Raw genomic sequence first — 25,017 nt, 5'->3', positions numbered from 1 at the left:
CCACGCCTCATCAGCTAGAAATACGGATACGAGCTACGGGACGTCTCTTGCGGAAGGACCGATTCTTGTGTTTTCTGCAATAATGACTGCAGCGCCACGTCACCGTTTTTCGTATGTTACTGTGTCAAGGGACGAGCGCTGCGACCGGCATAAGTCAAGGTTTAATATGGACTTTACTCTATTTTTTCTGTCGCTCCATTGAGACAAGCTTTGCGTTTTCTAAAAAAAAAAAAGTCATAGACAACGTGTCATACTATTTCCATTTCAAAACATAACTTTTGTTGTCCGTACACAAAAGAAAGAAATTTCACGATTCCATTGAAATTGCAGGCATACTCCTGTGCTTAATAAAATTCTTGTGACCATCAAACTTGGGTTACAAACCAAAACAAACTCTATAACTTTAACGAAGATAATCCTTCAAAAATCCAAATAAAATTCATTCGAACCAAAAGTTCCTACTACTACTACTACCCAGTAATCCAGGCATGCGCCGAAACAAGGCGGCCTCGACGGACGCACATCCCAACGCTGCCAGTCTGCAACCGCAAAGCAACGAATCTGGATCTATCAAAGCTTGTCAAACAAGTTCCTGGGCAAACACGGCAACACGGCATCCTCGTGTACCATCCTCCTGCCTTCCAACGCCAAGTGACCACAACAACAACAAACAAGATCCCATCTCACCCAAGAGTATATCCGGCAATCAGGATCCTACTACTAAAAATCCCCACGTCTACCCGCGTGCCCCGAGAAACGGCACGGCACGCCCGCCCGCACGGGGGATAAGCCCCGGTTTCCTCGGGTCGCAGGCGCCAGGATGAGCACATGGTGTGCAACACCACGCCAACGCGTTCCCAAAAGAAAGTAGTTCGACGTTTAATTTTACACGAGGAGAAGGAATAGCGTTCGTCGCACAGCACGTACGGTACAGGAGTACAGGAGCGGTCGCGTGGGGAGCAGCTTGCTGCAGCGGAGGGTTTGGCGAATGGCGAGAGAGAGATATCCCTTCCAATCCATATTCCCGTTGCGTGCAAGCTCCCCTTCCTCTGCTCGCCACGCGGACCCAGTTTGGGAACCGTCACGGACTGGTGGGTTAAGCCGGGGTGTGGCCCTGAGGGCAGGGGGTACGGGGGGTGTTGGTCTCGGGGACGGGTAGCGTGGGAGGGGGAGGCAAACCGGGGGGGATTTTCTTGGGATTTATTTAAGGGAGAGGGAGATAGGCACACGAAAGCAACAGCGAAGAGAGAGAGAGAGAGGAGGAAGAGGTGAGGGGAGAAAAGGGAGAAGCCAAGGAAGAGGAGGAGTTGTTGGTTCTGGTCTGGTTGGAATCGTCGGAGGCGGAAGAGGAGGAGTCGAGGGACGCCGGAGATGGTCGAGAGCTGAGTCAGCGGATCGCGGTTGTGTGGGCGGGGGGGATCGGCCGGAGCAGGGACACTGCGGATGGTATTGGGTTTCGCCGGCGCCGGAGGCGGCGATCGCGGATGGGCGGCGGCGACGGCGGGGCGCAGGGGTGCTAGCAGCGGCGGCGTCGGAGGCGGAGGGGTTGGTGCTCGCGTGGGTGGTCTGCCTGGAGGAGGAGCGGCGGGGAGGGATGAAGCGGGGGAAAGGGGGAAGGAATGGGCTGCTGCCGAGCTCGTTGCGGATCATATCGTCGTGCCTCAAGACGGTATCGTCCAACGCGGGCTCCGTAGCGTCCACGGTGCGCTCGGCCGGGGCCTCCGTCGCCGCCTCAATCGCCCCGCAAGCCGAGGACGAGAAGGACCAGGTCTGCTCCACCGCAAGCATCTCCAAAGTTTTTTTTTTAACTGTTCCAGGTAGCTGTTGGAGTTGCTACTATTAGTTCTGTTTAATTATACTTGCAACTATGGACTTGATTATGCCTGTTTTTGGCAGGATGTTATGGCTTGTCAGTAGTCCTGCGTGGTAGATCTTATCTTCGTAGTATAGATTCACGATTGTACGGCCAACTAGTGAAGCCGGGGGTCAGTTGACCATCAATGAAGTTAAAGTTAGTAGATGGAGTTGTTTAAATATACTAGAATGTGTTTAATCTGACAATGGATGGAACTATAGTTAGCTACATGGTTGGTAAATTCAGAATTTTGTAAAGGATGCAAGAGCTTCCTAACAACAGAACTGCTTGGGCAACTCAAATTTCCATCTTTGTCACCATAATGCTACTGTTGTTGCCTGCTGCCTGATGTGTCGAGTGTCGTGTGTGTGTTTGACACCGATTTGCCAATAGCCCGTTCTGTTTTTTTTTTGTTTGCTTATTATCGTATTATGTCATGCTACACTTAAGCTTTCATTATGATGGTATGTTTCTTTTTCTGGAATGTACTCAATGGGGGAATCTTGTCCTATTGTCCTTATTTGGTTAATAATGGTGCTTCAGTTTTTTTTCTTCATCATCAGCAGTTCCTTAATTCATTATCTTACTGTGCTTTTGCCTTATATCCCACCAAATTGCTGACGAATTCAGCATTGACGTTTCATATGTAAACAGGTTTTGTGGGCTGGCTTTGATAAATTAGAGCTCCATCCGTCATCTTTCAAGCATGTTCTTCTTGTTGGTTACTCAAATGGTTTTCAAGTGCTTGATGTTGAAGATGCTGCAAATGTTTGCGAATTGGTCTCAAAACGTGATGGTCCAGTTACCTTTTTACAAATGCAGCCCACACCCCTTTACTCTGAAAGCACTGAAGGATTTAGGGCATCACATCCTATGCTCCTGGTTGTTGCTGGCGACGAGACAAATGGCTTGGGTATGGTTCAAGGTGGTCGCTTAAGTGCACTTATCAGAGATACCAACAGTGAACCTCAAACTGGAAACTGCATTTCTACCCCAACAGTTGTTCGCTTCTACTCATTGAAGTCCCACACTTACGTACATGTTCTTAGATTTCGATCTGCTGTTTATATAGTTCGCTGCAGCCCCCGGATTGTTGCCGTAGCACTTGCGGCACAAGTAAGTTTCGTGATGCTTTTATTTCATAGTGTAGAATGTAGATGACATCTGCAAATATGAACAAACTTGTTAAATAGTTCTTTATGTTCTTATATTCTTCTACTGCACACCAGATCTATTGCTTTGATGCTGTAACTCTTGAGAACAAGTTCAGCGTATTGTCATATCCTTTGCAAGGGGCACCTGGGGTAAATATTGGCTACGGACCAATGTCTGTTGGCCCAAGATGGTTAGCTTATGCTTCTAATGGCCCAGTATTACCAAGCACAGGGCGTCTAAGCCCACAGAACCTTACTCCTTCTCCAGGAGTGAGCCCGTCTACTTCTCCTAGCAATGGAAGCCTAGTTGCTAGATATGCAATGGAGTCCAGTAAGCAATTAGCTGCTGGTATAATTAATCTTGGTGATATGGGATATAAAACACTGTCAAAGTACTGCCAAGAACTTCTGCCTGATGGTTCCAATTCCCCTCTGTCATCAAGTCCAGGGAGGAGATCTGTCAAACTTCCCTCTAGTGTGCATCCACTGGAAGCTGACAATATAGGAATGGTTAGTTGAGGCTCTCACTAACTTTTCTGTTCTGGTCAATTTGAGTGCATTGAAGAAATATAAGTACATTCTTTATTGCATTTATGTTTCATATTTGTAATGTCTTGTTGAACTCTTGTAGGTTATCATCAAGGATGTGACCTCCAAAGTTGTTATCTCGCAGTTTAGAGCTCACACAAGTCCCATATCCGCTCTTTGTTTTGATCCAAGTGGAACTCTTTTGGTCACAGCCTCTGTTCATGGCCATAACATAAATGTTTTCAGGATCATGCCGACCTGTATTGCTAATGGCTCAGGCTCAAAACGCTATGACTGGACAGCATCTCATGTTCACCTTTACAAACTCTATCGTGGCATGACATCAGCTGTATGGTTACATCAATTATTAAGTTATGTAAAAGAAATATTATAACTCTGTCCTTATTCTTAATTATCTTGTATTTAATTTCAGGTCATACAGGACATCTCTTTTAGTCATTTTAGCCAGTGGATATCTATTGTTTCAGCACGAGGTACTTGCCATATTTTTACGTTGTCTCCGTTTGGCGGTGATTCGAGCCTGCAGCCACAGAATTCTCACAGTGATGGGCCACCTCTTGCCCCATGTCAGTCAAGGCCATGGTGGTCAAAGCCATCATTTCTTATGGAGCAGCAGCTTCATCCTGTACCATCAACTGTGACAAATTCTGTTGTCAGCAGGATTAAAAACAGTAGTTCTGGTTGGCTAAATACAGTCAGTAACGTGGCTGCTTCTGCAAGTGGGAAACTATCAGTGCCATCTGGTGCTATCACTGCTATTTTCTACAATTCCATTTTCCAAGGTTCTTTGCCAGTTCCATCGAAGGCTAATGCTTTGGAGCACTTATTGGTGTATTCACCATCTGGTCATGTTATTCAACATGAACTAATGCCTTCGTCAGGTTCTGAGTCCTCTGACAGCAGCCCAACAGTTGGGCCTGGTGCCCAGTCGCAGCTACAAGATGATGAGTTGCATGTTACTGCTGAACCAGTTCAATGGTGGGATGTATGCCGCAGGACAAACTGGCCAGAAAGAGATCAAGACATTGCTAACGTTACATTTGACAACCAGCGGAACAGCATGATGGCAGTGGATACCTCTGATTGTGAGGACAGCGAACACTCGGATGTCACTCCATCAAATGATGGTATATCAAGAAAAGAGGATATGCGAGTCAGAGAAAGATCGAGCTGGTATCTCTCAAATGCTGAGGTGCAGATAAGCTCATCCAGGATTCCAATATGGGAGAAATCTAAGGTTGTGCTGCAATGTCTATAATGCATATAATAAATTATACAGAATGAATACTTAACAACCTTTCATGTTTGTGTAGATTTGCTTCTATGTGATTGATCATCCTGCTACCGAACTAGTGAAAACTGGTAGTGTTAATGGTGGAGAAATTGAGATCGAAAAGTCTTCTCTTCATGAAGTTGAACTCAAAAGGAGGGAACTGCTCCCTGCATTTAAGCAGTTCAACAACTCTGAGCAAACTAGGTAATGTCATATTATCTGTTATTTGCTGTCGATAATGTAGTTGTCATCAGTTTGTTGCTACACCCCTTTAGTTTTTTAGATAATGTTGTTGCTACGATTTAATGATATTAAGGAATTCAGTTGACACTATTCTGAATGTCGTGCAATATGGTGACATTATATAGGTTAAGAAGATGTGGGCTTTGTTGGCTTAGAAAGTGTGCTCTGTTTTATTCCCTCCGATCCATAATAAGTGTTGCTGATTTAGTACAAAGTTCTACTAAATCAGCGACACTTATGGATCGGAGGGAGTATTATTCTACTTTTGTTGGTACGTCAAGCTATAGTCCTGTACAATGCACTCTATAGTCTTGAGTGTAGTTGCCACTTGTATTCCAGTAAGTAAACATGAGGATAAACTCTTATAACCAACAGCATGTAATGTCTTCAGTAAGAGATCAGCTAACGTAGGTGCTTAGCAAATTTAATCATGCATATCCTAGTCTGTACATATGTGGAATTTCTGCATTCGATCAGGGAACCACAAAAGTTTGGTGAAATCTGTTGAATGAATAATTAGCTGAGTAGGTTATCAGTTTTATTCTCCATATGTATCCTTTTCTGTTCAGGTTTGCTTCCCCCTTTTCTGCTCTGTTCTTAAGACCAGTGTCTCTTGTAGCCTGCTTTCTTGTTATAATACGTGTGGCCACTTTTACAAAATGTGTGATTTCTGGTGAATCTATTTGTAAAAAAAGGTACCGGGACTTATTTTTTAGTCGCCTGAGAAATAATTGTTTCTTGGTCGTCCAAGTTGCACATCATGAAGGTTAAAGTTCCACAAAAATTATTTGCGCCTTCTGTTGTAGAAAAAATTGCACACAATTCCTAATATGTGCGATTATTCAATTTGCTTTTTAAAAATAGACATGAATGCTCAAGATCATCGATTTAGCAAAAAGAATTTCTTAAGTTAGAAATAGATGAACCCGTTAGAAACTAAAACCAGAACCATACATAAAACTAAACCTACCCTGGTTATGAAACTAAAACAAGAACCATACATAAAACTAAGCCTAACATACATAAAACAGAAACTAAAACTCTTGCAATTGCACTTCCTTGTGCCTAGATTGTATCCTTTGTGGCGCATAGGATGCTGCAGCATTGCTGACTTATAGTTTAGGTCCATCAAACAGTAGCTGAAGCGTTCTGCTGATGGTTACACAAGGGTTGCTTAACAGAACCATTCTGATATGCTGTCAGCTTCTGTTAGCTCTTCCCATTGAGCTTATTTTTTTCTTTGAAATCCCCAAATTAACCTCCCTGATGGCCAATCAGACTTCAATGTGGTTTGTCGCTTTATCTCCGCTGTTTCATCTTGAAATCTTCATAGTACTTGATTCATTTGTTTTGTATGATTCTTAGCTTGCTTCAGACCCACTTGATAGAAGCAACGCAGAGAACAAGCTAAGCAGTCGTGACAGAACGGGATTAGGATGACTGGCTGCTCGGCAGCAGAATATGTGGACCAATTAGAAGTTTGGTTGTGCTGGGCACAATTGTTGTTTTGTTGTTCTTGCAGATCTTTAAAATGGCTGGCAAAAACAATAGGCCGGTTTTGCAAATCCCTCACAGCGGTCTACTAAGAAACACTGAAAGAGTAGGCCAGTTGTACCAGAGGCAATTTTTTAGCACTTCATCGATTTAAGAGCTCTATCATACTTTGTTCCAAATTTTGAAGTCATTACAGTTGGTAGACTAACCACTCTCTTAGTCTTTCATTTCTTGTGTTTAACTCAAAACTACTCCTGTCTAGAACCTATTCGCTTTAATAAAAATTGAAGGACCTAATGACCACTGGTCTTATTCGAGTATCCTCTCAATACCTATGTTAGGTAGACTACTCGAGGAGAAAGTAAGTGCACAAAGGGTATAAAGGAAAAATCTAACAATTTTCCTAAAAAATGGGACTTTTGGGAGGATAAGAAATAGGTAGAAGTGACTTTCCTTTGAATTGGCTCTAGTAAGACATAGTTTATTTCTTTCTATTGCTAGACTATTATAAATTCAAGTATGTGTCAGAGATGCCAATGTCATGCATGGACTTGGCTATACTCCCTCCGTTCCTTAAAAGATGTCATGTTAGCTTTCATTAAGACAAAGCTTTGACCACAAATTACTATGTCAAGGTGTGGTTTATATGACATGGAATGGAATTAGTATCAGTAGATTCGTTATCAAAAGTACTTCCATGATACTTGTGGTTTCTTGTCATATAAACCACACTTTAACGTAGTAATTTGTGGTCAAAGCCTTGTCTTAATGAAAGCTAATATGAAATTTTTGAAGGAACGGAGGGAGTACCTTGGTTAGATTGCCATGTTTCTCCTGTCAAATACTTTGTTATTTGCTATCATTTGCTGCTTGGTTGGTATATTAAACATGTCGTGCTCGGTGAACCCTTTTCAGTACTTAGATTTGCATCTACTTTTTACCCAACAAATGCAAGAGTTGAGTTATCAGGAAAATAATGTGTTTATTAACTCAGGTTGCTGGAAAGAGGTACTAAATGAATGTAATACTCCCTCTGTCCAATTTTAGTTATAGCCACCTTTGTTGAAGAGTCTAACTGAAGCTTGTCGTCAGTTCTTTTAATACGATTGGATTTCACATGTGGAATTGAAAATCTGTTGAAATATGTAGGAACCTTGCAAGGGGACAATATCAGAAAGCATTATCTGACATAGACAACACACAGTATAGCTCTGCAAAGGATAATGGTGTATATAGATCCAAGCCAGCGCCCCCTATATCTGGATTTTACGCTGGTAAACATATGTTGCGAAATTTAACCTTTTTATCTCTTTTGCCAATTACCATTTATTGAAATAAAATGCGTACTCTTGTAGATATGAGAAAAACTGAGAACACGAATGGTTTAGCTGGGCAGTTATTTTCTGGACCTATCACTGATGTGGATTTGCTACCAAATGGGAAGTCCAATTCTAAAGCTGCAAATTTGACTGCAAATCAGAAAGTAGATAATGAGAACATTAGTTATGTGTCGACACCAACCGGAACAATTGCGCCAGCCATCATGGCACAATCTAGGGAGCACGTGGATTGTGTACCTTCACAGATGAGACCATTGAGTAACTATTCCCTCTTGGACCGACCTCTTGATGATGGATCACTGCCTCCTGCAAGTAACGAATCATGCAGGCCTGAAATAACCAATAATTCTTCAGTCAGCAATGGTGTAACTGCTGACATCCCAAATGGGTGTGTCACGAGCGTCAATTCTGGACAGAATGAAACGCCTGACTCTGACAACTCGCTGGAGTTTACCCAGTATTTCCAAGAGGGCTATTGTAAAATATCAGAACTCGATGACTGCCGTGAGTTAACTGAAGCTGTTACTGATGCTGACAGCAGCAGCAGCCACTGCGAGAGAGAGAAGCCTGAGGAAGATGGGGATAATGATGACATGCTTGGAGGTGTTTTTGCCTTCAGTGAAGAAGGTGCTAGTCTGCTTCTTCATGATAGAAAGATCAATAAACTTATTTATCGATAATTCTCTTTATTTCTGTGCTGATCTCTCCTTTCTTTGTGTGTGGCAGGTTAAAATTTCTATACTACTTTACGTGAGATAGATAATGGAAAATGGTTGCCACAACATTCAGTGTGCAATATTATGTAGAAAATGGTGGAATTCTAGTAGGCCTCCGTGGAATAAAGTTGTGCCGAGATGACAATCTATGTTTGGTACATATTTGAAAGGTAAAGCTTGCGCTCCATGTTTAATTGCCACAAGATTTTTACTCTGGAGTTTGAGACGAAGACCCCTCCAGGCAATTTACTGATCCACGGATCCACGTCAAGGGAATTTGGTGTTGTCGAGAAGTTGCCACTGCCTGCCGCAACACTGCGCCCGCCCTTTTCTGTTGCTTTGTACATACTGTAAGACCCATTTGTTTTGTGAGAAACTTCTGGGACATTGGATGGTCTAAAACCTTGGCAAGCCATATTTGTTGACTGCTTCCTGCCAGGGCCTGTGAAATGTCCATGTTTATTTGTACAGACTTTCTGTTTTATTAAGAAAGGAATTCTAGCAACAATTAATGTGACATAACTGTATAAAACATTCGGTAAAAGATTTCCATTTACAAAGACGTATTGTTCCCTCCTAGTTTTTCCCTTGCATGCACTGTGATGCCATGATGAATCCCAAGTGGTTATTTTTGGCATGCGTCTGGTATTGGAAGCATCATGAACGCGAAGTTACGAAGGGCACCAGAATTCCTGTTGCTCATAAGTTTACCTGCTACAAGAAATTCAACAATTGCACAAAACCCCCGGGTTGGTTTGAGTTTGAACAAATTTTTTTACCTCAAATATAAATTGCAACCAACAATTATGCAATGATTTTAGTTTGAACAACAAGCAAATCTTGATTTGATTAAGTGAAAGGCCCAATAAAGGAGTCGCCATTGCCAGGACTCGTCGTGGTTCGACATTTGCCAGCGGCCGGACGCGTCCTCTGCGACTAACCAGCCGACTGCAAGTTCTTCTAATCCGCTGGGGCGCAACTGTTGCGATCGCTGGAAACTGTTCGCTTTTTGTCCTCGGCCAAAGTGCTTGATTCACATACAGAAAGGCAAAGAAGATCCAGGAGGAAATCATGGGCTTTGGCGGTTTGACGTTGGAGCCTAGACGAGTGTTAGGCTGTATTTTTCTGTGTATTTTGGGCCGTGAGGGTAAAGAGTATATAAGTTGTATCCAAAATCTCAGGATGGTCCATGGACCACCCTCTGGATCCGCCGGTGTTTGGGGGTATATAGTTTGATTCAACCACGGGCTTTGATAGGTTTTTCAAAGAATTGCATGTTTCTTGCTACCTGGAATAGCAGAACCGATGCACCGGACCTGCCTATCAGTGTCACTCACTTGTCCTCACAAGTTGATGACATGGCTGGCTGGCCTCTTGTCCTTGAACCCTGTCCTGAACTGGTTGGACCCAACCATTTTTTGGAGCTCTCGTTTTGAGTTGGCTCTCTGGAATGACGGGTCAAAACTCCTCTGACATACATGCCCTGACGTGCTGGTCGCAGACACGTGGGGTCACGTGTCGGTGACCCTCATGACACCTAACTCACGTCAGGGTATCTCCCTCCCGCATGACGACGGTCTTGAGTTGGTGTACGAAGTAGCGGCTGGTCGTCCACCATGGAGTGAACGAGGTGTTCTCAGACATCTCAATTGTTTTATTTACTCCTCTTCTCTAACGGAGTACATAGTGGCTAGTGGCCTAAAAGATCGTGGTAGTCTTCAGAAGAAGTATCTCTCTTCTCTCCTAATTTAATTAGACAAGATGTCAGGTAGCAATATGACTCAAGACGTGTACACAAATTCATGAGATAAGGAAACAACTCCCTTGACCCTGTCTCGTCTCCCAGGAGGCGAACCGAGAAGCCCCAGCCCCCGCCAAGCTCCCTCCCCATGTGCCTCTCTGCCGCCGTGGCGGCTCCCGTCCTCCTCCAAAGGCAGTGGTCGGGCATGTACTGGGCCGGCTTCTTCCGGCGAGCAGCGGTCTTCGGCACAGCGGGCGGCCTGGCCTGGCTGGAGCAATCGCGAGGGCGCCGCACGCGCCGTCGTGCGGGTTCCATGCCCGGTGGCAGGAGGCGGTTGGCCGGGGTAGCGGCATTCACCTGGATCTGGACGGCTGCAACTCCTTCGACTACAGGCTCGGTGCTGACCGGCCTGGGATTCTGGGGTGGCGCCCCCCATGGTGGTATGTTGCTTCCCTCGCCGTGGGTGGTCTGCGGCTTAGGCCTCCGGTTCCCTTCCCCCTTGGTCGCCTCTTGCTGTTCCCCGCCATGGATGGGAGAGGCCGGGGTAAATCTCAGGCCGGCGTTCGCCGGCCCCTGCAATGACCACGCCCACGGGTGTCATATCCCTCCATGGAGGCATTGTGGTGGTCTCTTCCTCAGATCCGGGTGAAAACCCTAGGTCCTGTGTGGACCGGGCAGCGGCGACACCGTTGTGTTGCATGCTCCTTGGAGACGTTGTCTTCAATCTGTGGATTCCTTGCAGGTGGGGTGGTGTTGGTGATTTTGGGGAGCGGCCTTCCCTGGCTTCATTCTTCGGTTGTCGTCGATCTCATGTTCATGCTTCGTGAAGAGTTTCGTGTTCCTGGTGTTGCCTCGGCTATTCGGTGCCTTTCGACGGAGTGAATGGCCAGCTTCTATTCGCAATCCTCGGGGTTGTCCCGCGGTGGTCAAGGTTCGTGTGCGGTGAGGTCTCGACTTCGCAACGCCCTTCGACATTGTCTCGGTGGTGTGAGGTCCTTCGACCATATCGTCTACACTCGTTGGCCTGTTGCTCTGTTGGCCGTGGTGATGATAGTTGAGTTGGCATAGATGCTTGTGTGCGTTGCAATATCTCAGTGTTGTGTGGCCTTTCGATGGCATTATGAGTGGTCCTCTTGCGATGCATGTGTGCTTCGTTGTGGCGATGATAGTCGTATAAGCCATCTCGGATTGCTTTGTTATTCTCCGTAACTCTCCTTCTTAATATATTGAAAGCAACATTGTCTGCCTTTCGGAAAAAAAATGACTTGAGACGTCATTCTCAACCACAAACGAGTCCTCCCCTCCTCCCGATTTTATTGTTGTTTCGGTAAATTATGAGTAAAATGCATTAGAGATCCCAATTCTTTCGCAAAGGTGCCAAATTAGTCCTAAATATTTCAAAATGCGCGTTTAGGTCCCAATAGTATTTTAAGTGGTTCATCACAGGTCCCTCCGGTGCATGCGCTCCTTTGACCGTGTGATGTGGCCATTTGACTAATGCCACCTAACATTGGGCCCCGACGTCAGGTAAGTACATAGATTAAAATCTTACAAAAAACAAACCTCCGCAGCAAAGGTTCTTCCATTTTGTGATCCCTGGCTGTTCTCTCCCCTTATTCTCTCCACCGCGGGCCAGAGCAGCGGTTCGACAAGGCACAGGGGGCAAGGACGCTATGCAGGAAGCCGTGGGCTTGCGTGTGGGCCAGAGAAGTGGCTCATCAAGGCAGATGGGGTGGCGGCGTTGTGTAGGACGGGGCGGGCCTGCAGCGCAGGCCGGTACAACCTTAGCTGTATGGGGTTTTCTGTAAGATTTCAATGCATGTCCTTACCTAACATGTGGGTCCAATCCTAGATAGCATTAGTCAAATGGCCACGTCATACGGTTAGAGGAACGCATACACCAGAGGGACCTGTGATGAACCACTTAAGATACTATTGGGATCTAAACGTGCATTTTGAAAGATTTGGGACTAACTTGTCATCTCTGCGAAAGAAGTAGGACCTCTGATGCATTTTACTCGTAAATTATTCACACTAGCAAAAGAATCCGTGCGTTGGTACGGAACAACGAAAAATTGTATCAAAACGTCAAATTAAATATTGATGTGTTTCAAGCACATATGTATATAGCGATTATGATATGTTTATTTTTGTGGCCTATACTCTGGTCTCTTTTTCTCTTTTTCACATGTCTTATTTCTATATTTCTCCTTGTCCTCCTCTCTTATTACTCCTACTCCGTATTTTATTTCTCAAATCTCTTCTCCCAATTTCTCGCTCTCCCTCTGACTATCCTTTCCATCCACCCTGAGTGCAAACTCCTCCTCTCCCCGTCCCGATTCATCCCGCCACCGAACATCACGCCGCCATGCGCGGCCGCCCGCTTGTGCGCACCAGCTCCGCCCGTATATTCCCGTCGCCCGTCCACTCCCGCGCGCCATCTACTCCCACTTGTCGCCAGGTACGCCTGTGCACCTCCCACACATCGCGTTCGGCCACTGGTCGCCGCACGCCACTGCCCGTCCGGAGGGCCACCGATGGCTCGCGCCGACGCGGTCCCTGCTGCCTTGCGCGAGGCCACCGCCATCCCGGCCTCAAACTCATCCCATCGCCGTCCAAGTCCCGTGAGAAGCCACCGGCGTGCACGAGCCGGTGGAGGCGGCGGTCGGAGCACGCGACGAAGCCGCGGGTCCGCAGCCGCCTTCCGCACACGAACACCGCCTACGCGCACGAGCTGGTGGAGGCGACAAGAGCGGCGGCGGGCGAGATCCCGATCGGGCAGGGGGCGGGGGTGAGATTCGTAGGAGAGGAGGAGGAGGGAGGAGGGCTCTGTTGGTTTTCTTTTTCTTTTTTGGGCAGTACGTGTTTTTTCTGCGCTTGAAGACTGCGAGAGTCGGGATTAAAAGACACGTGGGGACATCGATGGCAGATTCGTAATTTCGGTGAAGTGACGTACCGCGACGTCCGTACCATCACCACCAACTCTAATTTAATATATTGGGCGGGCGAGATCCGGATCGGGCAGGGGGTGGCGGTGAGATTCGTAGGAGAGGAGGAGGAGCGAGAAGGGCTCCGTTGGTTAGTTTTTTTTTCTTTTTTGGGCGGTACGTGTTTTTTCTGTACTTGAAGACTGCGGGAGCCAGGATTAAAAGACATGTGGGGACATCAATGGCAGATTCGTAATTTCGGTGAAGTGACATACCGCGACGTCTGTACCATCACCACCAACTCCAATTTAATATATATGGGCGGGTGAGATCCGAAGGGCGGCGACGAGATCCGGATCGGGCAGGGGGTGGGGGTGAGATTCGTAGGAGAGGAGGAGGAGCGAGGAGGGCTCTGTTGGTTTTCTTTTTCTTTTTTGGGTGGTACGTGTTTTTTCTGCGCTTCAAGACTACGGGAGCGGGGATTAAAAGACACGTGGGGACATCGATGGCAGATTCGTAATTTCTGTGAAGTGACGTACCACAACGTCCGTACCATCACCACCAACTCCAATTTAATATATTAACTAGTTGAACTCCGCATGCGTTGCAACGGGCCACCACACTCTCTCCTGTAAATGCAAAGTGACGAAACTATGCAGAAATCGACATGAATGGTCGAAGTCAACCGAATTTGTGTCATTGCGGAGAACATATCCCACACAAACAAGATAATCCTGTTATTATGCACATGATGTCTCTTTCACTTTGACTACATGTGCTCGCAAAAACTTGATCATCAATATAAAAGAAGACGTTGCGCTACCCCATGACTATAGGTGGCCAACGTGCAGAGCCAAAAATCCCGCGAGCTCCCCTTGCTTGGTTCTTCATGGACTACCCCATGACTATAGGTGGCACGGAACTAAACGGGCGTGCCAGCCCGCAAGCCACTGTCTCAGGCCCGCGGGCGGTATGGCATGGCCAGTTTAACTTTGTTTTAATCTTTTGCACAAGCAACCCATGTCATTCCAGATCCGCCGGTCCACTCCGCTACTTCCCACATTATGTGCGAGCCTACCCCTCCCCAACTATTCCTGATCTGGTGGCCCAGTGCCCGCTCTTCCCTTCTCCCTATCTAGATCGACGACCACGAGGAGACAGGAGCTCGATCTCCCCATTCCCCAATCCCATCGATTTGGACGACGAAACCCCTTCCCCATCCCTGATCTGGCAGTGGTGCAAGGTGTAGGAGGCGGCAAAGCACGTAGGCGGCGCACGGGGCACGAATCGGAACCTCTGGCAGATAGTATCAGGCCTGGCCGCCTGGAGGCCACGCTCGCTGCTTGAGGATTTCCCTCACGACGGGGATGGATCCTGGCCTGTTCCGCCGCTGCCAGACAAGATCCGGCGCGGGAAACGGGCTAGCCCGCGGTGGCCTGGGGGGGGGGCACTTTTCGTTTTCTTTATAATTTTTTCTGATGGTATATTGGTTGTAATTTGATGACATGACGTACCGTGACGTCCGTACCATCACCACCAACTCCAATTTAATATATTGGTATAGATAATTACTAGCAGAGTGTCCGTGCGTTGCTACGGAATAATTTTTCTCGCGTGGGAGATCCGTTTCGTGTGAGGACTAAGGAGGACGGGAGCTTGCACTCGTGTCGTGCGGGAGATCGAGAGGAGGGGGCTCGACGTCCGTATCATCATCACCGACTCTAATTTAATAATATACTAGTGGAAATGCCCGTGCGTTGCCACGACCCACGCACATTGTCGTCCCGACCACTTTGAAAGGTAATCATGTGCATCATGCCGCTGAATTTTGATGATGGTTGAGCAGGGTACTATAGCCGTTGTTGCATAAAGCGTCAATGAAATGATTTGATTTGAAATTGTATATTTGAAACACTTATAATTGAAATAAAATTATTTTAGTTAGAAATCAATCGACATATTAGCCATCGGATTTTCATGAATTCAACGGTTCTAAAACGTCGACTGATATTTAAGACTAATTTCTTAAAAAACAGGCGACTTAGAAATAGCGACATCCATAATTTATTAATTAATCTATGATGTTACACCTACATTTGTAAAGTCTTTCTAAAGTACTCCCTCCGATCCTAAATTGTTGTCGAAATATTACATGTATATAGACGTTTTTTAAGAATAGATACATCCATATTTGAGCAAACTTGAGTCATGAATTTTGGATTAGAGCGATTAATAGGGAGTAATATGCATTAGTCACAGATAGCATCACATTACACTCTTGACTTTTCTGATATTCCCAGTGCCTCTTCGTTCTGCTCCCTACTCCGCTTGCTCCCCTGCCCCAGCCCAAGTCCGCCTAGGGCCTGGCCAGTGCTGCCCCATCGCTCTTGGCCGGAGCCGGCCCTCCTGCCCCTGCCCGACGCCGCTGCCCGCTACCCCATCGTCAGCGCCGCCTCCGCGCGTCCCCATACTCCCCCAGGTTCCATCCGCGCCGCCTGCAGCCTGCGCTGTTACCCTGTGGCGCCTCGCGCCGCCGTGCCCGCAGCGAATGGTGCTCTGCCGCGGCGTCGCCGCGGTGGCTGCTGCTACACGGCCGCGCGTGCCGCGCCGCAGGCTGCCCTGTGCCCGCTGCTTTGCTCTTCCCCAATTTCTATATCCAGGTATTTTTCTTTCTTTCTTCAAATCTCTAGTTTGCAATTTGTCAATTTGGGGATCGGAAAATTGAAGTAGTGAAGTATTCAAGTATGTCTGCCTGAACATTGATGATTGTACTTTCCTTGATGCAACAGATGAAGGCCGTGTAGTGCTGATAGTATTATCAAAAGCAGAAATGCAAGAAGCACGAATGAGGTTACAGCAGAAATGTTTCAGATTTTGTAACATTTTTGTTATGAAGTACTCCCTCCGTTTCTAAATTTTTGTCGAAATATTACATGTATGTAGATGCTTTTTAAGAATAAATACATCCTTTTTTGGGCAAATTTGAGACAAGAATTTAAGAATGGAGGGAGTAATTTGCTTCAAACTTTAAGCTGTCTGAGGTAAAGAAACTTGGGAAGCTTGGTAAAGGTGCTAACAAGAGGAAGCGGTGGGGGAGAGGTCTGGAGCTGGATCCATGGATGGATTCGCAGGATGATGGCTGGATCTGCATAGTTGACTGGGGATGTGTCACTTTGTGTACATTGCTATACAGCTTGTGAATGACATACTCTGTTAAACTTGTATTTGTTTGTTCTCTACTACTATGAAGTATGAACGTATCATGATGAACTCACGGGGTGAAAATGTGGCTTGCTAGAAAATGTACTCCTCTTCTGAAATATGTGCTTCAGTGGCATATAATTTGAAAATGGTTTAGGCTATACTTTTCTGTGCTTCTGACTTCAGTCTCATAGGTATTTTGGAATCTTAGATTTCTCATAGTGGTATCATGTCAATTTTCTCTTGTATATTATATTTATAGGAGGACACATTTTTTTTTTTCAGATCACAACATGAACTTTTTGCATCCAATGTCTGATGGGTGTAGCAGCAACAAGTATACTGTCAGGTAAAAGATGTTGCCCCTTCATGTTTTGGTTATGGTTAAGAAATGACATATGGAAGAATGTCACAAACAAATTTTCTTAGAAGAAAAATAAGTATAAATCTTGTTGACTTTAAATCTATTTTAAAACATGAGAAATGTTATCTGGTACATGTCTTAAATACTTTATAACAAACTTGCACAAGTAACTTAATTGCAAGAGGCTATCAAGGGCCATCATGCATTGAGGACTTCTTTGTACACAATGTTCTTCGTGGTGGACACCAAGGATGTCTTTTGTTTCTTTGTTTTCCTTGGCTTTGACTTTTTTGCATTCTCATCATTCTTCACGGCTAGGATTTTTATGTTCCTTCTCGCTGTTGCCCTCGACAAGGCCACATACAATTGGCCGTGGGAGAACACCGGTTCTGGTAGGTACACGCCAACAATTGGGATCGTTTGGCCTTGTGCCTTGTTGATCGTCATTGCGAAACTCAGCCTAATCGGGAACTGCTTCCTCTTGAAACGGAATGGGAACATGTCATCGTCGGATGGGCAGAGCGGAATCCGAGGAAGGAACACCCTCTTCCCAGCTTGCTGTCCAAGCATGATCTCGGCATCAATTGCATTCTTCTGGAATCCACGTACTATGAGCCTCGTGCCGTTACACAATCCGTTAGCCGGGTCAATATTCCTTAGGAGTATAACGGGGCAGTTGATCTTCAATTTGAGAACGTGCGGAGGCAGCCCGTTCGGGGTAAGCGTGTTCAAGAACTCGGGAGGGTAGTAACCGTGTGGATCATCCTCCGCACTATCGAAGCTATGGTAGATCATTTCCTCTCCATTGAAACGCTCTATCATTCGCATGTTTATACTGTCGACGATGTCGTTCTTCGTCGTGAGGATAGCTCTAGAAGTAATATAGTTTGGGTCGGCCACGCTGGTGTTCAAAGTTGGGAACACATGGTCGATCAACCTCTCTATGTCACTCTCCTTGTCAGTAGACGGCACACACACGTCTTCTGGAAGCCGTATGTTTCCTTCTTCATCGGCCTCCTCCGTGCCATTGCCGACACGCAATAAGAAGTCGGCAAACCACGGGTCGCTATGCGCCCTCATGTTAGTCACGAGCTTGAGATGGTGCATCCTCTCCCATAGGTACGAACTGCGTAGACTCGCGTCGATTATTTGACCCCGTGTTCCCTTTCTCACAACTGGAAGCACCTGCCTGAAGTCACGACGGTCTTCCCCCCGAACGGACGGTCTCGTCGGCCCATTATGTCGCGCATGCTATTGTCTAGTGCCTTGGTCATTGTGCCCTCATCCCATATTATAAGTGAAGCCATCCTCAGCAGCTTGGCCGTCCCAGTCTGTTTTGTGAAGCTGCATGACGCGCGATCTACTATGTTAAGGGGTATCTTGAACCTCGAGTGGGCAGTCCTGCCTCTTGGCATGATTGAAGCAGCGATACCCGTTGTTGCCGTAGCCACTGCTATCTTCTTCTCACCTCTGAGCTTAGCGAGCAAGGCCCTGTACAGGAATGTCTGTTGGGAATATGCCCTAGAAGCAATCATGTATGATGTAATTCCCAATGTATTCATAAATATTATTAAGTTGTCCTTGTTTGAACATCTGATATGTATCATTGAATATGTGATTTGATTGTGGAACTATGTATTCATGTTGTTCATACTAAATTGTCCTTAGTCATTGAGGTTGTGCTGGACACATAACCTAGACTAATGTGAAAGTTGGCTGATGACTCGGTTCCACTTGTCATGGGCATGGTGATGTCATTGCAACTTACACGGACTCGGCTAAAGAGTTTAGCGAGTCAGACTGACCCATATTGAGATGCAACGAGTAGGTCGTCATTTGCATGTCTCAATCAATGTAATCCTTAGACCTGAGGTTATCGCACAATCCGAGTTGTGGATCACCAACTTAGGTTCTGTCAAACGTTGTTCCGTAACAGGGCAGTTATAAAGGCAGAGTTTGGGTTGACTGAGAATCAAGCTGTGTGATGTGGATAACCAAGATGGGATTTTGCCCCTCCGACTGGAGAGATATTCTCTAGGCCCTCTCGAGTGATATGATTCGGGAAGCATGGCCATGCGCGACTCGGTTAACTGTTAACCGGGTCGATCGACTAAGAGTTAGTCGGATGAATCGTATATCACAGATCGAGAAGAGAGTTGAACTATTAAAGGGATGATGATTAATCGCCTATAGTTTGACAAGGTATATCGTGAGGCAAAAGGGACTAAAACGTATGTCACATTGGAAGGTACGTCGTCATGCCTCGATGGTACTTGGGAGTCGGCACGTTCTGCTAGGAGCCGCTACCGATTGATCGATTGAGAGTCGGACTCCAATCGTGTCCAAGTCGCCATGAGCCTGCGGGGTCACGCACTTAAGAGCGGGAGCAAGTATTTGGTCGGGCTGGACCCGAACCGGAATTGGGCTGACAATGCGAGTTGGACTCGCAGAGTGGATGGGCCACAAGTGCTGGAGCCCACTTCCACTCGGTATATAAGCAGGGGCGTGGGATGCCTAAGGGGCACGGTTTTTCCACTCTCATGCGTTGAGAACCTAGCCCCATTCAGTCCAACCGTCGCACCGGACCTAGCAGTCCGCCGCCCGAGCTCCTCCTCGCACGTGTGGAACCGGCAGAGGTGCTGTACGTTCAGCACTTCGACGATCGTGGGATTGGATCGGCTGGATCGGATCGAGGGACTGCACTGCATCAAGGCGCCGCATCGATAATCCGCAACTGCGCATCTAGTGGTAATCCTCGTGGCCTTCTACCTCGGCTAGATCTTGGGAGTTCGCGTAGGAAAAGTTTTTGTTTATCTCTACGCGTCCCTTCAATGTCTTCCCGGTGCCTCCTAGCCCGTCGACAAAAAACACTCCTTCGGTGCCGCTGTCAACAGTTGCAAGTATCTTGTCGTATGACGACCTTTGCTCAGGGTTAAGGGAGGATGCCAGAGAAGTGTCCTCAATGTCGACCGCGATATTGGACCCTCGATGATCTCCCTAGCCTCGCCGCCAGTGTCGTCGTATGTTTCGTCCATTTTCGGAAGAGGGAATGACGTTATTTCTTTGCCCATGGACTGCAACATTCTTCTGATGTCAAGCAACACCTTCTGCTCCATCGTGATTGGGCAAGTGATGGACCGTCTATAGTCGTCTGACATTCCCTCGAGGTGCCTATCCTAGAGACCGCGCGGATCTCCGGGCTCGCAGAATACCAATATTGTTGCGAAGAGCCTTCGGAGCGACGATGGCATCGCGAATTGCTCCGCCTCCGTTAGGCACTCGTCGAGTGCGTTGTCGGCCTCGATAAGACCCCTTTTTTCGTCAGCCTCTCGAAATGTTTCACATACGACGCCATCAACCGTTTGCATGTCTTCGAATGAAGTACAGCCTGTAACATGGTTAAGCAGCACCCTTAGATAATACCTATCTCCCTCCGCAGGATGGGCTGACATGATTCGGCCTACTTGGGGCCGTTGTGTCCTTATCTTCCAATACTTATCTCCCGCCTGCCATGTAAACCATTCTAGAAAATCCTTGTATAGTATGGTTCTTGCACACTCGTGTGTTTTGTTGGCCTCAAAATACTCCGTGAGCATTGATTTTGATGCCTTCTCCCGCGCAGCTACGTCTCTAAGGTCCTCCTTCGCGTTGAACGATACCATATGCATACCCGGAAGATGAAGCGGCAGCTGTAGGACTGACGGCGAGTTATCGTATAGGTTGAAGCCAAAGATCCTCCACAAATCTTCTGGTGGAGTAACCCACCTTGCGTCAATATATCTCTTGATCTCGTCGATGTTGCCGTCGCTATCAGGCTGTTCAAAATTCATCGACGTTCGGTCTCCTCCCTTGTAGATGTACTTGTAAATATACTTGACTGCCTTGATGCTGGAGCACACCTCGACGTTAATGTGGCAGTTGAACATACGGAGGAGGTAAGGGTTGTACGGCACGACCCATCTGTTATCAAGCGTCTGACCTCGGACATGAGTGCTGCGACCGTTGTCCTGTCGATGATACACAGGATAAGAGTCCTTCCCCTAAATGGTGGTACTGTTGAACGGCCTCGGGTAGAGGTTCTTACACAACCCGTCCTTCATGCATACGTTGTTTGGCTTAAGAACACCACACCGGCCGTGCATCATGTGCTTGACAACCATTGCGTAAAGTTCCGAGTACTTATGCTTGTCCGGGAGCTCGGCCGAGATTAGGCGGTCATATTGCTCCGGCACCGTGAGCTTGTATTTAGAATCCATGATAAGCAGGAAGTGGGCATGTGGGAGGCCTCTCTTTTGGAACTCGACCACGTAAACATATGCTGTGACAACGCCGAGGATGTGTTGTTTCAAAAGCATGTCTTTCATTGCTTCAAGCTTAGCTCTGAATACCCGAACGACGAGGTCCGATCGGTCCTGAGGAGTCTGGCCGGGGAACAGTTTGTTGACTATCTCCTCCCAATTGGGGTTGCAGGTCATCGTTAGAAAGATGTCTGGCTTGCCGTACTTCTGCACCAAGGCCATTGCATCCATGTGCCTCCTCTTCATACATCTGTCCCCTCCTTGGAATGACCATGGGAGCACCGTCCTTTTACCAACCTCACTCGCTCGAGTCTCTCCGGCCGTGATGCTATCAACAACGCCTTTGTATAGGTCAGCTCGTATCTGTGGCTGGTGTTCTTGAAACCAGTTCAACTGGTGCCCTCGATCTTTATATACATGTCGATTGCGTACTGCTGGAACAGGCGTGCTCCGTGTAGTATCGGGTTGAATATTGCAGGGCGTGTCTGTAACCTGTAGCAGTAGTAGTCCCTGACAGATACGCACATACGGTTTCCTGTCTCTTCTGAAAAGCAATGTGGGAGGAGAGTTAGAAATGTATCATCGTGGTATACAAATTGAAATGCTAAATCATGTCATAAAGACCAACCTGAATCGTCGTCGTCCCTTGACCGTTGTGCTAAATTCCAATTCACGCCTCGTTTGGGGATGTTGGGATGCCACCCGAGCTGCCCCTTTGGGAAGAAGAGGGGGTATGAGAGCGGGTCGTAGCAGCCATGTGTAGCTTGTATGCCGTACCTCTCGTCGTTGTCTCCGTATAGAGTGATGCTGCGTTCGAACCTCCTCGCCCGGTCGGTGCCCTCCACCTAGATAGCGGCCACCTCTGATGCAATCGGAGTGTTGTATGTCCGTTGATCCAGCTTCTTGTCGGTGTTCAGGTCGATGCAGTACTCCGTGAGGCTGCCCACATGGGTGCCTAGATTCCTAAACGTCGTGGAGTAGGGGTTACCTCTCATGATGTTTGCCACCTTTTTGACGACATCTTGGTCCAGGTTCTTGGTAGCCTCACTGCGATGGCTTAGACTGGGATCGTCGTCATAGAAGTAGAGCTGTAGATGTTCGGGTTTTGAACCAGCCCTGAAAGAATGCACATTATGGTATATTGTTCCGTGCGCCCGAAACGTGTACACCAGACCTCATGTTTGTGTAGTTGTCGTCAAGGCTGACACCGAGGGTTGTGAAGGAGAAGTGACCGTTGAAGAACCTAATGCTGTCTCGAAAATGACGTGAGTCCGCATCAGCGCTAGACCATAGCCTCATAAGCTCCGGGATGGGCTCTGGATCTGGGTCTGCCAGCTCTATCTGCCCATTCCGACAACAGAATCCTTTGCTCTCATACTCAAACTTCTTGGCCTTGCAGTGATCGCAATTCGCAGCATGTTTCAGGATATGGGTGCTGTCTGGGATATTTGAGTACACGAAGTCGAATGGGTCGATGCCATTGCCTGTCGGAGCTGCATCCGCTGGTCCGCCAATGTCCATGTCTGCGGAACCTGTAGGTATTGAGATAGACATTCTTATAAGAGAACAACACATTATCTTATAATATAAATCGGTGAGATTTGAAGGTTGGGGCATACATTCTCCGGCAAACATGTAGTACTCATCATCCATCAAGTCATCGGAGGAGACGTCTTTGTCCATGATATCCCTGAGGAAGGTTTCCTTGTCACCTGCAATTTGATCGAGCTTAACAAAACAGAATATCTGGGCATAAGAAGTGTGCTAGTAATTTGATTATTACCGTCGGTTCTGATGGTGAATGATGGCGTGCTGGATGATGGGCTTGCTGGCGAAGAAGCACCTGTCTCTTTGACAATGGATGCTTGTTTGCTTGATACGAGGCTTTTCGCTGTGAATTTATGCCTTGCCTATCTTGAACTGAAAGTTTTTTCCTGGTAGCCCTCTGTTGAGCATTCCTCTCTTCAAACGGTCTTATTTTTCCTGTTGTTTGTTCTATGTGCATTTATCTCCTCCCTCTGCTCTCTCTTACAGGCATTAATCTCGTCCTTCTGCTGGGGTGTAACATTGGCTCTTCTACAGGCATTAGAAGCTCTCCTACGAGCATTAATCTCCTCCCTCTTCTCGGCTGTAATGCTGGCTCTTCTACGTGCATTTATCTCCTCCCTCTGCTGCGGCGTGATGCTGGCTCTTCTACGGGCATTAATCTCCTCCCTCTGCTGCGGCGTGATGCTGGCTCTTCTACGGGCATTAATCTCCTCCCTCTGCTTGGGTGTTATCATACCTCGTCGAGCTTTATCACGTTCCCGTCTTGCTCGATTTTTCTCTTCTCTCGTATTGTGAGCTGTATCATACTGTGAACCATGTGTTGGGCTCGTAACGTCAATTTGAACCGGCATGTCCTGATCATCATCACCTGAGTTTGTGTAGCTGCAGCTCATAGGTTTCGCTGGTTCTTGTACACATTGACCTGTTGGGCAACATTGCATCAATGATATGGAAATTAATTGCGTGCACTTTTTCTTTTGGCATTGGTTAGTAATTGTCGTAACTTCAAACATGTATAGTACTGCTTAATTGCTCCAGGTACTGTAAATTTTGTTTTCCTATATGGACGTCAGATGATGTGCTGAAGATTTTTTATTTCAGGGTGCCGATGGTGTTTTAGTACCTGGTGGCTTTTGAGACAGAGGTGTCCAAGGAAAAATCCTGGCTGCTAAGTATGGCCGTGAAAATGATGTACCATATCTTGGTATATGTCTTGGAATGCAGATGGCTGTTGTAGAGTTTGCTCGGAATGTCATGAATCTCTGACGCAAACAGCACTGAATTTGATCCCAATGCCAAGACCCCATGTGTTATTTTTATGCCTGAGGTAATTTTGTGGTGTTGCTTGCAATTATTGTTGTGAAAAGTTGCTGGCTGCAACTCTGCTAAATTGTGAGTGTATACTTTGTGAGTGTATACATCGCCTTCTCCTTAACTAACTTTTTCAGGTGGTGTACTTGCTAAGGCAACTTCACGAGGATATGCTCTCAATTATTGAACAGAAATAGCTACGGAGGGGAACAGAGAAGAGAGAAGCTTGTAGGAGAGGAGATAAACCTTTTGCCGATGCTGAAGAATGTTTGCCGCCATGGATGGTTGTGGATTGAAGTTGAAAGTGTTGGATTGCGGTGTACCTCTGCCCACCACGCCTGGATTTAAAGGCCAGGGTGCCGGAGGTGTTGACAAAACATAGCTGGATTAGGACTCGGCGTCTGAGTGTTTGCCAAAACATAGTAGGATTAGGACTGCTATTTTGTATTTTGGAGTTCAGACAATTTAGCTATGTATTTTCAGTTGATAGTCTTGTTAATTTGTTTTTTTTTATTATGTCAGATCAATTGATAATGTTATCACTCCCCTTGTCCAGTGCTGTCCAGCTTCCTCTAAAAAAGGCTACTGGCCAGCTGCGACATATGCGAATTAGTATTAACAAACGGACCCTAAATTATCATGCCCAAACAAGGAATACTCAAGTTTCTCCTCGGCAGTAGCCTTTTTTCCTGCCCCGTCAACACTTGAGAAGCGTGAAGGGCCATCCAATTCAGATTATCTCCCTGCCTTCCTCAAGCGCTTAAATTTGTTTCCCTGCAGTAAACCACTGAAATGCTTAATATCAAGAAACACTAAAAAGTTGAGCAGGAAAGACCAATGAAGACACCATAATGTTATCTGCAAGCTTACATGCTTGATGACATTATTCTCCGTGATCAGAATTTTGCAATAATTTTTTGTACTGAAACACGCCTGACTGGCATTTCCGCAATGTAGCTGACGGCGAAGTATCCTCAAATTCAACAAAAGTGCTTGATGCAAG

The 25,017-nt window shown here is 46.6% G+C and overlaps 1 protein-coding gene and 1 long non-coding RNA gene across 5 annotated transcripts; both read left to right on the top strand.

The window, feature by feature from the left end:
* The first annotated feature begins 1,215 nt into the window (after nucleotides 1-1,215).
* LOC100842038 (autophagy-related protein 18h) lies at nucleotides 1,216-9,200 on the top strand. Of its 2 annotated transcripts, XR_001406204.2 has the most exons (10): nucleotides 1,216-1,768; nucleotides 2,510-2,971; nucleotides 3,085-3,519; nucleotides 3,641-3,886; nucleotides 3,971-4,795; nucleotides 4,872-5,035; nucleotides 7,718-7,842; nucleotides 7,924-8,535; nucleotides 8,635-8,794; nucleotides 8,866-9,200. XR_001406204.2 is itself a non-coding variant. In XM_003568427.4 (9 exons), exons 1-9 carry the CDS (start codon nucleotides 1,595-1,597, stop codon nucleotides 8,637-8,639), a joined length of 3,048 nt encoding a protein of 1,015 aa, XP_003568475.1. In that variant the 5' UTR covers nucleotides 1,216-1,594; the 3' UTR covers nucleotides 8,640-9,200. The 2 variants fall into 2 exon arrangements, 1 of the variants encoding a protein (XP_003568475.1); XM_003568427.4 differs by having other exon boundaries at nucleotides 8,635-9,200.
* A 6,377-nt stretch (nucleotides 9,201-15,577) lies between these two features.
* On the top strand, nucleotides 15,578-24,569 carry LOC104582663. 3 transcript variants are annotated; one of them, XR_001405909.2, is made up of 5 exons: nucleotides 15,578-15,952; nucleotides 16,082-16,687; nucleotides 16,779-16,842; nucleotides 23,805-24,030; nucleotides 24,152-24,569. It is a non-coding gene; the product is annotated as an uncharacterized LOC104582663 (long non-coding RNA). The 3 variants fall into 3 exon arrangements; XR_002964059.1 differs by having other exon boundaries at nucleotides 23,238-24,030; XR_001405910.2 differs by having other exon boundaries at nucleotides 23,190-24,030.
* The last annotated feature ends 448 nt before the right edge of the window (nucleotides 24,570-25,017 follow it).

The sequence above is a fragment of the Brachypodium distachyon genome, chromosome 2 (genome assembly GCF_000005505.3).
Source record: "Brachypodium distachyon strain Bd21 chromosome 2, Brachypodium_distachyon_v3.0, whole genome shotgun sequence".
Classification (NCBI taxonomy): Eukaryota; Viridiplantae; Streptophyta; class Magnoliopsida; order Poales; family Poaceae; genus Brachypodium; species Brachypodium distachyon.
The sequence above is the reverse complement of the archived record's forward strand: the minus strand, read 5'-3'. Positions and strand labels throughout refer to the sequence as shown.

Excerpts from the sequence above, each read along its gene's own strand:
- LOC100842038 (XM_003568427.4), top strand. The coding sequence starts at position 1,595 with ATGAAGCGGGGGAAAGGGGGAAGGAATGGGCTGCTGCCGAGCTCGTTG. Across the intron at positions 1,769-2,509 it reads CCGAGGACGAGAAGGACCAG|GTTTTGTGGGCTGGCTTTGA; the intron begins GTCTGCTCCACC and ends ATATGTAAACAG. Across the intron at positions 7,843-7,923 it reads TATATCTGGATTTTACGCTG|ATATGAGAAAAACTGAGAAC; the intron begins GTAAACATATGT and ends GTACTCTTGTAG.